Source organism: Nyctereutes procyonoides, unplaced genomic scaffold, assembly GCF_905146905.1.
Source record: "Nyctereutes procyonoides isolate TBG_1078 unplaced genomic scaffold, NYPRO_anot_genome, whole genome shotgun sequence".
Lineage (NCBI taxonomy): Eukaryota > Metazoa > Chordata > Mammalia > Carnivora > Canidae > Nyctereutes > Nyctereutes procyonoides.
Genome location: NW_026575133.1, coordinates 42,373,448 through 42,390,792, shown reverse-complemented (window position 1 = coordinate 42,390,792; position 17,345 = coordinate 42,373,448). Strand labels below are relative to the sequence as shown.

The following is a 17,345-nucleotide window of genomic DNA, read 5'->3' as shown; positions in this document are numbered from 1 at the left end:
ACTTCCATTGTGGGGTCTTCCTGGAGGGGCTAGCATTTAGACATTGGTGGGGGGTAGGTGGTGGACCAGGGTTTGGACAAGTAGAGAAGGTGCTCCCAAGGAAGGGCTGTCCATGGTGGTATTGGTGTAGTTTTCGAAGAATTATTTCAAGGAGGGACACTGTACCTCAGCGGTTAATGGCCTTGCCCATGTACTTATGCCTCTGTAGATGCTCTTCCTATCTGCTGTCAACAGAAAAGTTGATTCAACTGCAGTGAGCAAAATGAATATATGTAGATTGGAACAGTGAAGTAAGAGAGCTATGAGGCTCGGTAGAGGAGAATGGGTCATTTTTATGTCAGAAACATGGGTTATGGTGGTTTTGTAGTTACACATAAATTTTAACTTTGTACATTTTGGCAAATAAAGGGACAAAGCAAAGCACAGTAGACATACCAATTAAAAGAAACCTACCAATTCTTCAGAATAGGAACATTTCCTTATTACCGATTTTTTTTAAATTATGAAAATGTTCAAGCATATACAAATAGACTCCAGTATAATGAATTTTCAGCTTCCAACAGTTGTTAATGTTTTGCTAGCCTTGTTTCATCTGGGCCCCTCCACCTTACTCTTAGGAAGGGGTACTGGAATATTTTAAGGCAAATCCCAGATTAGTCAGACTTTGTTATGTATGTCTAAGAACATTTTTTTTCATATCTATTCTAGTTCGTTATAATACCTAACAGAATCAAGAGTGATTATCATATCTATTGTATAATTTTTCTGATTGCCAAGATGTCTTTCTGACAGTTGGTTTATTTGAATCCAAGTCCAGAGAAGATCCATACATATGACTATGACTTGGGAGTCTCAGTATTTTCTCCCCACCCCACCCTGCCTTGTGCTATTTAACCTGTTGGAGAAACCTAGTTATTTGATTTGTCTCTTGTCCTGGGGTTGACTTACTGCTCCCTAGTCATGTTCAAATTGTTCTTAGATTTAGAAATTTTGTTATAGTGGGGGAAAGGAGATCAAATATTTATAGATAGAGCTTTGTATTTCCTATTGCATTATATGAGACAGATTGATGTCTGGTTGCCCTATTTTTAGCCATAGATCAGTGTCTTCCAAGTTGTCAGTTCCAATGTGAAGTTCTCAATCATCCTTTCACCTAGGATTTTAATGGCCATTAATAATTGCCTAGATCCTTAGATTCATCAGGGATTGCAAAATGATAATTTTCTGTTTTTCTTCCTGTGTTTATTAGCTATGTAAATCTTATATAAAGAACTTTTCCTTGTCACCTATTTGGTTACCCTCAAACACAGGCTATACAGAAAAGACAAGATAAATGTGCTGTTCCTTTCCTTTTATGTACCAGTTTTGAGAGTATTGAGTTGTTGTTCACACAAACTCCGAGGTTACCAATGAATGTTTTTTTACTACTGTAATATTCATGAATTTTAATGTTTTACTTATACTGACTATATTAAATGTACTTATATTATTATTAAATATATGTAATAATTTACATATTATATGTATGCAAATGTTTAATTTGTATGTCAATTCATTGTGATCATTTTTCTTTTTTATGCCCAGATTGTATAATTTTAGGCCTGTGGGAGCCTTTCAAATTGACTCCTTTTTTGTCATGAACCCATTCATCTTTGCTTACTGAAGTAATTAACATGCCCCAGGCTCATCTTGTTTGTATATTTCCTGCTCCTTCATGGAGACCTGGTTCCTTTCATGAGGAATGATCTTGTATTATTTTTTTAAAATAGCACTTTTATCAAGAAAAAAACAGTATTACAGCACATTATAGGTACTTAACCTTAAAAAATTTGATATACAACTCATTTTCACTACCTTTGTTACTAACCTTTGATATTTTTTCTCTTAACATATGTATCTGCACATATAGATCACACATGGGATTACTTTATACACACACACAATGTCTATATGTATTTGCAGCTTTGTATCTTTTTTTTTAAGATTTTAATTATTTATTCATGAGAGACACAGAGGGAGGCAGAGACAAAGGCAAAGGAGGAAGCAGGCTCCCTGCAGGGAGCCCAATACAGGACTTAATCCCAGGACCCCAGAATCATGCCCTGAGCTAAAGGCAGACACTCAATCACTGAGCCACCCAGGTGCCACTGTGCTTTAAGTAATTGCCCTGCACCAACTATATGGATAGTTTTGTACCTAGCACAATATCTGGCATGTTGTAGATATTTATTTATTCGAATTGAGGAACATTAGCCTAGAAGCAGGACATTGTGGGTCAGAGCCAGCTAACAGTGGGTTCAGGTATATACTACATTTCACACTTTCCGTGACTGCTTTTAATTAAGTACTTCAATCTTATTTTTGTATGTGGGGGTTTTTGTTTCCAGTTTTTGCTTTTGACCACCAAGTTTATGAGTCAGATCTAACAGATATGTTAGTGTAGAGTCCTGTGAAATCAACTGTCCAGGAATGTGTTGTCATTCAGCAGCTTTTCCTTATTGTGTCTACACACATACGCCCACATCCATGCACACCAGAGTGTTGTCTTCCTAAGAGCAAGTGCCCTGATGCTTTTAGTTTATGGCGTATGGTGAGTGCATAGTTGGAATGTGAATGGTTGAATGTCCTAATGAGTGGCTTATGGACCACTTGACTACTTTTCAGTATTTGTCAGTACAGAGGTGAATAGAGTTAGTTGTAGTTAAGAGGGGATCGCGCAAGCCAGAAGCAGTCAGATTGCCTAAGAAAGGCAGGGCCTACCAATGCGGACTCTAATGATGTTAGACTTATTTTCCCAGTGGGTGTTCTGTATGTTCTCCAGCCCTTTCTTGGGGTGGAACTTTGTGCTCTTGAGAGTATTCACATAACAGAGCAGTAATTTGCAGTTTTTGTTCTTTATAAGATATTAAGGACCACTTCGAGTATCATCTGGTCTCTGTTTTAAAGAAGAGAGGAGACTCCCAGTACAAAAGACCACAGATACAGAGCATAAAAAGAATATATACAACTTTAACAGATAACTGTTAAATTATCTGTGATTAACAGATAACTGTTAATACCTGTTATCTCTGTAGGCTTTGCCCGTGGTTTTCACTGTCTACCTTGTGTCGTCCTTTAATATTTGAATTTTGCATAGTGAGCAATGTCACCATTTCTTAAAAACTGGAAGTTTAACTCTCCGTGATGGAAGTAGATGCAGAAGTAAATAGAAAGACTTTCATTATTCTGACCCCCAGCCCAGCCTCCCCGCTTCCCCTCAAAGTATATAGAAGCTCGCTAAAGGCTATGCTTATGTGAATAACAGCACAACCAGTGTTTTTGGTAATTTCAGTGGTCCCAATGATTATGTGAACCAAATCTCCTAAGGGTGATATTGCCCCCATTGACAACCACTGCCCTATGTGGAGGATAGTGAAAGTCTACATTTGGTGTCTGAAGGATAGAGAGTTTGAGAAAATAGAATTGGCTGAAATTGTGAACTAATTATATATGGAAGAGCTAACAAGTGGAAAGGGTTTGGTATGATGACCAGGGTTTGTGATTGGATAAACAATGGAAGCATTCACTGTGAAGGGGATCTTTAAAAAAGAAGCAGGACTTAAGGATGAGGTTTGAGTTGCCTGGAGGACATTTATAGAGAGCAGTAGTTGGAAATGTAGGCCACTCGGTTGGGGCAGGAGGTGGATTCCAAGTTATTGAAACCATGGGTAGATGAGATCAATCAGAGAATATAGAGTAAGAACACAGCCAAGGGTGGAGCCCAGAAGGACATCAACGTTGGAGTAAAGGTGAGTCATTAAATTAAATGCAGAAAGAAAGGGCTTTTGGAAGAAAGGGAAACAGCTAAGGGAGAGCAGTGCACAGGAGCTAAGGGTGTGCAGGACTCAGTGTTCACACAGATGCCTTCCATGCATCTTTAGCTTGCAATTCTATAAATGTTGATTTTAATATGAAACTAGTATGTTTAATTATTTCCTATCCCCACCTTCCCCCCCCCCCCCAGTCCCTCAGACTTTCAAGTTAAATTTCCCATCCAAGGCTTATCTTTGGGATTCAAGCATATACCATGGTTTACCATCAGGAACACGCTTACCTCCAGTTTGAGAATTGTAGGGCTGTTTCAGCAGCCCTCTTTAGAATCCTAACAGTGGGTAGTTTTCTCCCAATTGCATTAATAATTTTGGTACAGCCCGAGGAATCCTGCTAAGATATATTATGAACCAAAAAAAAAGCAAAACAAACCTTTTTTTGAAGGGATAGAGGAAATTGGTTGTATTTGAAAGCTAACTAGATTTTTCTATTATATATATTTTTGTCCATTTTCTTCATGAACTCCAGTTACATCCAAAACATAGTTTAGGCAGTTTTAAAACAGTATTAAGAAAAAGGGTTTTTTTGTTTGTGTGTTGTTTGTTTGTTTTTAAAGACACAGGCAGAGGGAGAAGCAGGCTCCATGCAGGGAGCCCGACATGGGACTCGATCCCGGGTCTCCAGGATCATGCCCTGGACTGAAGGTGGCGCTAAACCACTGAGCCACCCGGGCTGCCCAAGAAAGAGTTTGAATACAGAAAAGTTGAGTAACCATGAAAGCCCAAAAACCCACCATTTAAATTTAATAATTAAGGTTTTTACCCTATTTGCAAACGTGGTACTCTGGCTTAGAAGTAGTTGGCCTATTATGGGAACAGAAAGGACATCAGTGTGGCTGGACCTCTGTGATAAAGGCCAGTGCACTGGGCCATGACTTGGAAGTGGGTAAAGCCTAGGAGGCCACGGTAGGAATTTAGATTTTATAATAAGGGCAGTTCAGAATTATTTTTTTATAGAGATTTTTATTTATTCGTTCATGAGAGACACACAGAGGCAGAGACATAGGCAGAGGGATGTGGGACTTGATCCCAGGACCCCAGGATCACAACCTGAGCCAAAGGCAGATGCTCAACCACTGAGCTGGTGTCCCGGCAGTTCAGAATTATTGAAGAGCCTTCTTCAGTGGGCTCTTGTTACTGATCCCTAAAACTCCCTCAAATACTTGTAATGAAATACTGCTTGCTGATGGTAAAAAAGAAAGGAGACTGGGAAAGGCAAACTGTTGTTATGGTAAAAGGCGTCTTTTCACCATCTTAATCCTTGTTTACCATTGCTACTTCCAGCCCTGGTATCTCCATACTCTTGGGATTGCCAGTTCCAAAACTCAGACGTGTGCCTGTGTGTTTCACATCCTTAAAGGATCATGCTCAGGAATGTCCTCTTCTTGTTTTGAGTACTTGTGACTAACTGTATTTCCTCAGTCTTACTAGTTATATGTTCTGCAAAATCTTGGCTGCATAGTATATTAATTAAAAGGAAGGATTGTGTCATGCTTCCTCTTTCCCTCACAGAAGCACTTTGTATGGGTTCTCTTCGGCAGCAGTACTCCTGCTATGACGAGTATTTGGTTTATGGTAGAACCTTTTAGAACCCCCTTTGCCCTGGAAAGTCACTTCTTCCACAATTGAGCTAGAGCTGAAAATATCTCTGTTGCATAGCACCATGGCACTTCCTGCAAAATACCATTAAACATTCCCACCCTCCACCCAGCATTGGCTTGTAGCATCGTTCCTATTATTTGCAGAATACAAATAGGAAAGATTGTATTTTTCAAAGGATTTATTGTGATTGTGAATCCACTATGTTTATGGAAAAGCAACCTGTATTACCCTGTACTCCCTCCAAAAAAAAAAAGGTCAAAAAGAAAAAAAGTAGTAAGAAAGAATAATCCAGGATTTGTGTACCATCTAGCCAGGTAATCAGATAATGTAAGAGCCACTTAGGATAACTCACTTATAATTGATAAATTTATGCATCTTTGGATTTTGAGAACCTGTGTTTGAGGACATTTCTCTTTGGTCCTGTGATCAAGCAGATTTACAAGCTGATAGAAAGAAGGTGAGCTATATGGGTGATATTTGGGTGTAAAGATTGGTCCAAACAGATCATATCAAAACATGTCGGAAATAACACATGTTGATGATTTAATTGTAGGCTTAATGTTAGTGCTAATTTGCATGCTCTTTCCTCGAGTGTGTTTGTAAACAGGTATGCAGGTCACTGTACCTCAAACTTTAGAGAAAAAACATTCAAATACTTTATTCAAGTGAAGTTTTAGGCAAAGTCCAAAAGAAGCGTTAATGATGCTGTGCAGTGGAGATACTTTATGTTGACAGAGGGGAAAAAACTTCAGTGGAGATGGGCAGTGGGCACTCCCCACTCCCCACAGTGGGGGTAGTTAAATACAGGAGTTTAGAATTCAGTTTGAAAACCACTGACCTAAGTAATCTGTAAGGTTCTTCTAAAAATGTTCTCTTTTGGTATCTTTATATGAGGTTGTTTAATATCTGTGATTGTAACTTCTTTCAGTTTATTTAGTAAAAGTAATTATAAGTTCTGACACATTCCCAAGTTACTTCCATTGTTTGTCTTAACTTTGTTTTTTCGTGGTGACTTCTTGAAATAGTTGATGTGCTCCCTTTATATGATGTAATATTGTGGTTTATGTGGTTGAAGTACTGTTTTCTGCTACCCACAAAAAAATTAAGAACTTCCAGAAGTTCATTATCCCCAGGGTTACCAATGAGTTTCTTCATAGGAGATGGTCTTATCCAGGCAGAAAGAGTACACGTTGAAACTGTCACTTCAGGGACTTGAGGATCTGCTGGGAGATTTGCCCAAGGCTCCTCCAAGATTCTCTCCAACTCTGAGACCCTGACTGAGTGAGGAGAAGGAGGTGTGTGCCCACTGGGTGCTTAGGAGGAAACTGTAAACACTGGCCAAGGCGCAACTGGAGAGACAGAGAGTGAGCCTGTTGCTAGTACTGTTTGGCTGAGCTCCTTACCTAGCTTTTTGCCTCAGTTTCCTCAATGTAGAATAGAGATGTCTATTAATTAGAGGTATAGTGCAGTTGATTATAAGGACCCTTTGGATCAAGATAGACCTGAGTTGGTTTTACTGCTTAGTACCTTGAATCAGTTTCTTGACCCCATTTAAGTTTACTTGTAAATGGGACTAATAATGTCCCTCAGGGAATTGTTTTAAAAGATCCTATAAGATGATGAATTAAAGTGCTTAGTGTGGGGCCTGGCAGTACTAGTTGCCCTGCTCATCAGCACCAGCATGTTCCTCTTCAAATGGGTGGTTAGGAGAGCAGGTGATAAAAAAGGTATTTTAAAAAGTCCAAAGTGTTCTATAATTCTAAGATATCTCTGCTTTATCATTTCCCTGGTATTTTCCCTTTGATATTTGTGGGTTTCCCAGTTCCTGCTCATTTTGAAAGTCTTGTCTTAAAAAGACTTTCTCAAACACTGATTTTCTTCCCAAGTTAGAATTCAGAAAGTATGTCTTCTACAGATCTCACTTCTTCTCACCTGTGCCTTGTGCTGTGTCCACAGGTAAAGCAGGCAGAGCGCAGCGAGGCGTCTGTCGCTGCCGCCATGCCGTTCCCATTTGGGAAGTCTCACAAATCTCCAGCAGACATTGTGAAGAACCTGAAGGAGAGCATGGCCGTTCTGGAAAAGCAAGACATTTCTGACAAAAAAGCAGAAAAGGTATGTATTTGGCTTTATTTTATATTTTCGATCTTTTGATTAAAGCGAATGTAAGATTGTGAGGTGATTTTAAAAGATTGATAAATCCCAATTTGGGTTTATTTGGTGCTTTTAAAATAGACTCCTAAAGTGGCATTTACTGCTGCTTAAACACCACATGTTTTCTTTTGTACTGCCATCTAACAGATTGATTTCTAACTTTTTTCTCAGTTTTTCATTTCAGGTCTTCGTTTGTTTAAATTTGGGGACTTTTTTTTTCATTGTTGAAGTGGTTTATCTGATTCCTGAAATCATTGTTTCCACTGGTAGTCTTGGAGAGGCATATCTCCCGTGTTCTCTGTAGCCATGACCAGTGTCTCCCTCTACCCTGTCACCATAGTCCAAAACCTGGCTTTCATCCCAGTTGTCTCCTTCTTTAAAATGTGATCTTTCATGAAATAGTATGAACGCCTATTTCCTAAGGGTTTTATGAACTGATCCTGACTTCCATTTCCACTTGATGAAGACCCTCATGACCTTTCTTAAGGACCTTAGCAGTAGCCTCCTTAATGCTCTTTCTAAAATACTTCCCCTGCTTTAAACCTTTAGTGCAGACTTTTCCCGTAGCACACAAGACCTTTCATGACCTGGTCTCTGCCTCTCTAGGTGATTTTCAACCCCTCTCCCACTTATCCTGTTGCTAGATTGCTCTAGCAATCTCAGCTTGCCTCTTCATTAGAGCAGATAATCAGCTATTCTGTTTTTACTGTCCACCCCTTCCATTTCCACCTCAGCCCCCATTCATCTTTCAGTACCACCCCTATACCTTTTTTTTTCCTAGGTGGCTTCCCAGAATACTCCTTTTCCTACCTCATCCTTGCCCCCTAAAACAAATCTCTACCTTTTGGGTACTTTCTTTGGAAACTCCAACACTGCTGTCATATTTTATTTGTGTCAGGTTTTTGGCTCCCTTATTAGAACATGAGCTCTCTGACCTGTGTGTTATTTCTGGTCCACGTGTGCCCTCCACAGTACCTAACTCCCATGGGCTGGACATCTACTATTTTTTGAATGAATGTTTCAAACATTCATTGGAATGGCATTTTCCACCCTGTGTTTATTTTAGAAGGTTGTTTCATGTCTCCTTGGGTTGTTGAATATTAGACTACTTAGCTACTACCATCTTTTTAGGTGGAAGGCTGTGCTTTACCTGTGTTCCTATGAAAAGTTCACATTTATGGGATTAAGATTTGTTACAGGCTATTCAGTTAGTATATCTTTCTGTCACTGGAAGCAATCTAAAATTAGTAAAATTTTTTATAATTCAACTTTAGATCTTCCATGGACATTCTAGATAGAGTCTCACATTCCTATAGTAAGATATAGATAAATATTAATGACATGATTAAACTTTTTTTAAAAAAAGTCTGATGTAACAGATGATAGCTCAATTCTCATATTTGTGTTTGCATTCAGTCTGCTGTTACATGTTTTGGTTGAAGTATATAAAGAAAATCTAGCCTTATACAGATGTATAGGTGAAAAAGGGAGGTGTATTTGAGAAGCCTTTCAGATAATTCTGAACATTTTTTTATACCAAACCAAAATTCAACTACTGATTGTTCCTTGGTTGTAATAGAACCTGGAAGCATACGAATAAACTTCATACTCTGCATTTTGAAAACATTTTTTATCTACGCATGATATTGTAATATTTATTGGTCATTTAGAAAGTATTGGATCACTGACATATACACATCTTTCAAATGCTGACACAGTATATCAGAAATTGACATTTTTAAGTATTACCACTAATCCCATCAGAAAAGTCGAAGTATTAGGAAGTGGTCAGACTTATTACACGTGTTATATTCAAAATTCAAATTTGGTAACAAATACCATTGGATGTTTTTCCTAAAGTGACAGGTTTACTTCATTTTCAAGAAAACGCCTGCCCAATATCCAAGGCTGAATGATTTGTCAGTTTTTCTTTCAAGTAGAAATGATTTTCCACTTACAAAGTGGCTTGTTCAGCTCATAGCTCAATCATACAAGTATTTTCCTCAAGACAGCCAGTTATACTTCAGTAAGGGGCAGAAAGTGTCTTATGCATACTCTGCATTTATCACACCAAATGTTAAAAAAGATACGTGTGTACTCAAAGATCAAAATTTAACAAAATGAATATTTTTTTTCCTGCTTCCTCATGACATTCTTAAGTGAAACTGACTTTTTTTTTTTTTTTTTTTTTTAAATTTTAACTGAGTGCTTGGTGATGAAAACTACAATGATGGCTAGTACAGTTTGTTGTTCCTGCCTTGACTCAGGCTAGGAGGTCAGTGCCATCAGTTCAAATGGCAATATAGTAAAAAGGGCAAATAATGGTAGTATTGATTGAAAATAGTTTTGACCTCATGGTCCCCTTAAAAGGGTCTCAAGGATCCCCAAAAACCCATGCTTTGAAATCTGTGGTAGTTAATGGAAGATGCATATGTGTATATGTGGGTGGCATCAGGTAGGGGGAGTGTCCTAATTTAAATGGTTATATGATGAACCCTTATTAAGGAGGTGGCATTGGAGATGAATTCTGTAATTACAGAAAGCAAGTTTATGGGCTTCTGGGTGGCTCAGAAGGTTAAATGTCTGACTAAGTTTCAGCTCAGGTCATGATCTCAGGGTTGTGGGATCAAGCCCTGCTCTCTCGTGCACACTCTTGCTCAAATAAATAAATAAATAAATCTTTAGAAACTGAGTTTAGTTTCTGGAATCCATATCATCTACTTTACTGAATCAGTGGTTTTCAACTAGGGGCAGTTTTCCCCTCTAAGGGATGTTTGACAATGTCTAGAGACATTGTTGCTTTTAACGCTGGAAAGAGGGCTGCAACTGGCATCTACTTAGTAAAGGCCAGAGATGCTACTAAACATGGGACAGCTCCCCACAGCAAGGAATTATCTGGGCCAAAAGGTAACACTGAGGTTAAGAACTCCTGCTTTAAACCTTCACAGGCATAGACCTCCTGCTATTAGGATAAACAAAGCAAAGAAAAATAGTTGAATTTATGAAAAATAAATTTTACTTCAAAGGAAAGGGACAACTCTGAGAAGCAATCCATAAAAATTACTTATTCTGAAATAGATTTTAAGAAGAGGGAGGACCCTGAATTTTCTGATGTACCTTGTTAGCAAGATTCAAAAGCAAGTAGCAACTGATGCAGATGTTGAAGGAGGGAACTGAGACCCGAAAACAAAGGAAAGATGAAAATTGGATCACTCGATTAAAAACCATGAAAAACAACTGACCTTATATTTAAGACTGAAAACTTGGAGATAGTCCCATTGAAACCAGAGTGCTTACTGTGACTTATTTAGCAGTGTTCTGGAAATCTAGCCAGAGCATAAAGAAATGGTTTAGACGTGAAAAAATACAGCGACTGTAAATAAACAGGAAAAATTACATTGTTGAGATACTTGTATGTCTGTATAAAACACAAATGAACCAGTGTGAAAATGTGAATTCACAGGGCAGCTATATCAGTAGCTATATTAATATCCCTAAATAACAGTCAGAACTATCTAGAAACTTTCTTTTAAGAAAATATTTCATTTACATTAGCAACAAAACTACAGCAATTTAATTTAAATTACCGTAGGATTTTTTTGTAACTTGACAAAAAATTATTCTGAAGTTCTAGAAGAATAAATAAAATAACTACAAAGTTGTGGCAGGATTGAAGGAATATAAATTCTACTTTGTTTTGAAACAAAACACACACTTCACACATCCACTCACAGTCTTTCCAACCATAGTTAATGAAACTCTGTCCTTGTTTTTTTAGGCCAAAAGTCTTGCATCATCCATGACTCCTTTCACATTTCCCAAATCCAGTTCATAAGCAAATCAATTCCCTTTATCTGGGGGGAAAAAATTAAAAGCCAGAATCTAACCATGTCTCCCATTTTGCTAGTTCCAGCTCTCATCTGAGCTACTGTTATCTTTGCTCTGGATTACTACAGTATCCTTTTAACTGGTCTCTTTTGCCTCCGTACAAGCATAGTGGTTCTTTCAAAACATGAGTCAAACAATATTACCTTAGAATAAAAGAGTTCTTACAAAGATCTGAACTAAGTTATACAGGCCAAATCCTTGCCTAGGCCTCTTTTTGTAAGGCTCGTGAGCTAAGAATGGTTTTTTATGTTTTGAAAGGATTGATTTTAAAAAGCCAAGAAGAATATGCAACAGACCTTATATGGTATGCGAGGCTTAAAATATTTACCGTCTGCCCTTTAGCATAAAAATACACGATGACCCTTGCCCTGGACAGTCAGGCCTGTGGCTTCAATGATCCCTTCTCCAAGTGCTCCCCCCACTTTGACTTCCTTTCTTCATATGCTCCAGTCATGCTTTTGCCTTTAAGCCTTCACATTTGGCTGTTTCTTTTGCCTAGAATGTTCTTCTCCCCAGCTTTCTGCTTGGCTTACTCCCTTATCACCTTCAAGTCTTTGCTCAAATGTCACTTTGCACCCAACCCCCTATTTAAAATGCAACTCTCCTCTCTGGCATTCCTGTTCCCCTTGATCTTACTCTATTTTCCTTTTTAGCACTGAATATATGCTAATATACTAATGATGTTTGTTTATTCTTTCTTCCCCATGTTAGACTATAAACCTTCCAAAGAGAGCTCAGTGACTATTTACATTTATTAAAAGTGGAATACAAAGCACAGTTAACTTGAAATGCTGTCACCTTGTGACTCTTCTGAACTCTTAATTCCTACTGAATGGGATAAAACAGGTATTACTGAGAATATGTAAGTTTGTTTTTTGAGTTTGTGACTAGTAAGAGGGTATAATAGGTATCTTCTAGATTGTATGATGTTGGCCAAATATCACATTCCCTTTTAGTGCTACCAAACACAGAAGTAGTGAGATAAATGACTTCTCAAGAGATCTACCCTGTTGGTCCTAGTATCTTCCATATAATTTTATATTCATTAATTATCTTTCTCTGTAGTTCAGGATGTTCAGAGGACATTTTTAATGATTGGATGAATAATTATACCCAGTGGATATGATTAGTGGATCACTCAAAGCTTCTAGGCAAGGTTCTAGTGATCTCATATAAGATACTGTCCTCAGGGATACCTTCGTGGCTTAGCAGTTGCCTTCGGCTCAGGGTGTGATCCCAGAGTTCCAGGGTCAAGTCCCACATTGGGCCCCCTGTGAGGAGCCTGTTTCTCCCTCTGCCTATGTCTCTGCCTTCTCTGTGTGTCTCTCATGAATAAATAAAATCTTTCAAAAAAAAAAAAAAAGGATATGGTCCTAAACTCTAAGCTGTTGATTTGTTGTTACTGATTTATATGAAGAGAAAGGGATTGTTAGCAGAGTTTGTGAGTGACAAATATTGTAGAAGGATAATAGAGTCTATAAGTAACTGAATCAAATACCAGAGGAGCGTTAGTTAGCTAGAGGTGGTGCAGCAGGGGTTGAAGGAAAGGCATGGTCTTAACTGATAAAATGCAATACAGATAAAAGTATAGCTTTGTACTGAAATCTTAAAAAAAAAAAAAAAACCTACCTGCCAAAGGAGAAAATAGAATCACTAAAAATGTTTGATTAAATGAAAGAAGACAGAAAAAGAGGAAAAGTGGGGATTAAAGAACAGATGTGACAAATGGAAAACAAACAGCAAGATTATAGACTCAAATATACCATGTCAATAACCACATTAAATATAAATGGTCCGAATACCTCATTTAAAAGGCAGAGATTGTCAGATTGAATGAAAAAGTCCTAACTTAATGTGCCTATAAGACATGAACTTTAAAGATAATAACACAGGGGAGCCTGGGTGGCTCAGTCAGAAGAGGGTCAGACTCTTGATTTCAGCTCAGGTCGTGATCTCAGAGTCATGGGATTGAGCCCTGCATCAGGCTCTGTGCTCAGCATGGAGTCTACTTGGGATGCTCTCTCCCTCTCCCCAACTTAAGCTCACTGGCTCACACACTCAGTTACTAAATAAATAAAGATAATGCCACAGTTAGGTTACAAGGATGGAAAAAGATATACCATGTTAATATTTGAAAAAAAAAAAAAGCTAAAGGTAGATTTCAGAGCAAAGAGTAATACCAGGGGTAAAATCATTTCATGATAAAATAGAGGTCAGTTAATCCAAGGATCATAACAATCCTAAATATTTATGCACCTCGTGACAGAGCCCTAATATAAAGCAAGAACTGATAAAACTGCAAGGTGAATCAGTCAAATCCAGAATTATAATTGAAGATTTCAGTACCCCAATCTCAATACTTGGTAGAACAAGTAAGTAGAAAATCAGCAAGGATTTTCCAGTAGACCAGAAAGATATTATCAACCCACTTGACCTGATTTGATATTTATAGAATGCTCCTTCCAACCACAGCAGAACACTCCTACATCCTTTTGACATGAGGCATATTTTTAGTAAATATAGACCATACTTTGGGCCTTAAAAGAAGTTCCAAAACTTAAAAGGATAAATTTATATAACTTATGTTCAGTGACTACAGTAGAATTAAATTGGACATCAATAACAGCCTTTGAAAAATTCAACAATATTTGGAAACTAAACATACTTCTGAGTAACTCATGGATCAAAGAAATTAGAAAGCTATTTGAGTGGAATAAAAATAAAAACATAATACCAGGATTAGTGTGATGTTGTTAAAGCATTGGTTGGGGAAATTTTACAGCACTAAATGCAAATATTAGAAGAAAGGACTTCGGGTTACTTGCATGGAGCCTGCTTCTCCTCCCTCTGCCTGTGTCTCTCATGAATAAATAAATAAAATCTTAAAAAAAAAAAAAAAAAGGAAGGAAGGAAAGAAAGGTCTTAGTCCCCACCTTAAGAAACCAAAAAAAAAAAAAAAAAAAAGAGCAAATTAAACAGAGTAAGAAGAAAGGAAATAAAGATCAAAACAAATCTAATAAGTAAAAATCAGAAAAAAATTAAAACCAAAAACTTGTTATTTGAAAAGATGAATAAAATTGGTAAACTCTAGCTAGGACTAACAAGGAGAAAACACAAATCACCAGTATCTGGAATAAAAGAGTTGACATCACTACAGATTCTACAGATATTAAAAGGATAATAAGGGGATATTATTGGAACGACTTCATGCCACTAAGTTTGACAACTTCGATGAAATGGGCATATTCTTTGAAAGACATAACTTGCCCAAGCTCACTCCAGAAAAAAAATGGATAACTTAATAGCCCTATATCCCTTAAAGTAATTCCAAATTTAGTTAGTAATTTTCTCCCAAAGAAAAATCTAGGCACAGATGGTTTCACTAAAGATTTCTACCAAATATATGTGGAAGAAATAACACAATTTCCACATAAGTTTTCTAGAAAATTTAAGAAAAAATAGTTCTTAACTCATCCTTTGAGGCTAGGATTATCCTGATACCGAAACCAAAGACATTATAAGGAAACTAGACTAATATCCCTTATGAACATAGATGCACAAATTATAAACTTAATTTTAGCAAACTGAATCTAACAGTAGGACAGTACATCATGACCAAGTGATGTATTATTTCTAGAACCCATGGCTGGCTTAACATTCAAAAGTCAATCAATTCATTGTATTGACAAACTACATGTCAGTAGGTGAAAAGAAAGAAGGGGGAAAAAATCACAATCCTGATAAAAACCCTCAGCAAATTATGAATAGAACTTCCACAAGGTTCTACAAAACCCTAACAAGGGTATCTACAAAAAACCCTACAGCTAGCACTATATACATAAGGGTAAAAGGTTGAATCATTTATCTCCAAGATCGAGAATAAAAAAGGAGAAAAAGGAAGTCTGTTCACCTTTACCACTTCTGTTCAACTTTGCTCTTGGAATTTCTAGCCTATACAGTCAGGCAAGAAAAAAAAAAGGCATGAAAAGGAGGAAGTAAAACAGTCTTTGTGGATGATATGATCATCTACATTAAAAAGCTGAAGGACTTTACAAAAAAGCTAGTAGAACTAATACATAGGTTCAGCAAGGTTACAGGTTACTACATCAATATACAGAGAACAATTGTATTTCTGTATAGTAGCAATGAAAAACCCAAAATTGAAATAATAAAAATCATTTGGAGTAATATCAAAAAATATGAAACATTTCACAAATGAAAGACCTGTACTCTGAAAACGACAAAATCTTGCTAAGAGATGAAAGACTTAAATAAAATGAGAAATACCTCCGTTCAAGGATTGGAAGACTCAATATTGTTAAATGTCAGTTCTCCCCAAATTGATTTATATAGATTCATTGCAATCCTAGCAAGCTTTTTTATAGCAATTGATGAGCTTGCTCTAAAATTTGTGTGGACCTGTGCAAAGGACCTAGAATAATCAAAGTGAATTGGAATAAAAAACAAAGTTGGAGGGTTCATGCCGTCTGATTTTAAGAACTATAAAGGTAACAGTAATCCAGTGTGGCATCAACATAAAGAAGACAGACTAGTGGAACAGAACAGAATTAGAAATAAACTATTCTACCTGTGTATGAAAAATTTTTGACAAAGAAGCAAATGCAATTCGATGGAGAAAGAGTAGTTGTTTAAACAATTGGTGCTAAAACAATTTGATAGCCACATATGCAAAAAAAAAAATGGGATCCATAACTCACGCCCTATACAAAAATTAACTCAAAATAGATCACAAAACTTAATGAAAATCTAAGATTATGGGCTGCCTGGGTGGCTCAGCGGTTGAGCGTCTGCTTTTGGCTCAGGGCATGATCTGGGTCCCAGGATTGAGTCCCATATCGGGCTTTCTGTGAGGATCCTGCTTCTCCCTTTGCCTGTGTCTCTGCCTCCCTCTGTCTCTCTCATGAATAAATAAATAAAATCTTAAAAAAAAAAAAAAACTTCTAAAAGAAAACAGGAAATCTTTGTGACCTTGGCCTAGGCAAAGAATTCTTAGATAATGATAGTTGGGATTCATCAACACTAAAACTTCTCGCTCTTCAGAAGGTACTGTTAAAAGAATGAAAAGACAATCCACAAAATGAGAGAAAATCTTTGCAAAGTATGTATCTGATAAAAGATTGCATCCACAATATATAAAGAACTTTGAAAATGTAACAATATGAAAACAATCCAGTAAAAAATGGGCAAGAAATATGAATATATACTTCACCAAAGAAAATACACAGCTTTCAGGTAAGCACTTGAAAAGATGTTAATCATTAGGGAATTGCAAAGTAAAGGCATGAGGAGATACCACTACATACCTATTAGAATGGCAAAAATGGAAAACAGGCTATGCCAAATGTTGATGATTATGCAGAGCAGCGCTGGTGGCAATGTAAGATGATAAGCCACTACCAGAAACAGTTTATTGGTTTCTTAAAAAGCTAAGTTTACCTCTAGCCATCCCATTCCTAGGTACTTACCAAGAGAACAAAAAATATATGTCCACACAAAGACTTGTACATAACTGTTCATAACGATGTTATCTGTAATAGTGTAAAATAGGAAATAGTCCAGGTGTGTGAATAAACATCCATAGAATGGAATACTACTCAGCAATAAAAAAAGAAGAAACTTTTGTGTACACAACAACATGAATGAATCTCAAAATAATTATGTTGACTAAAAGAAACCAGACTATAAAGAGTACATAATGTATGGTTCTATTTCTACAAAACTCTATGGACAGCCATAATGGCAGAAGCAGATGAGCAGTTGCTTTGGGATTGGCAGGGATGTGAATAGTCAGGGTAGGGTTGGCAAAGTGTAGGG

At 37.1% G+C, this 17,345-nt stretch overlaps 1 protein-coding gene across 3 annotated transcripts in view; it reads left to right on the top strand.

Annotated features, from left to right (window-relative positions):
• The window catches only part of CAB39 (calcium binding protein 39), an 83,113-nt gene that overhangs the window by 27,065 nt on the left and 38,703 nt on the right, over positions 1–17,345 (top strand). For all 3 annotated transcript variants that reach the window (XM_055300418.1, XM_055300417.1, XM_055300416.1), the window contains exon 2: positions 7,428–7,583. In XM_055300418.1, coding sequence (XP_055156393.1) covers positions 7,470–7,583 — 114 coding nt within the window. In that variant the 5' untranslated portion in view covers positions 7,428–7,469. The remainder of the gene's footprint in view (positions 1–7,427; positions 7,584–17,345) is intronic.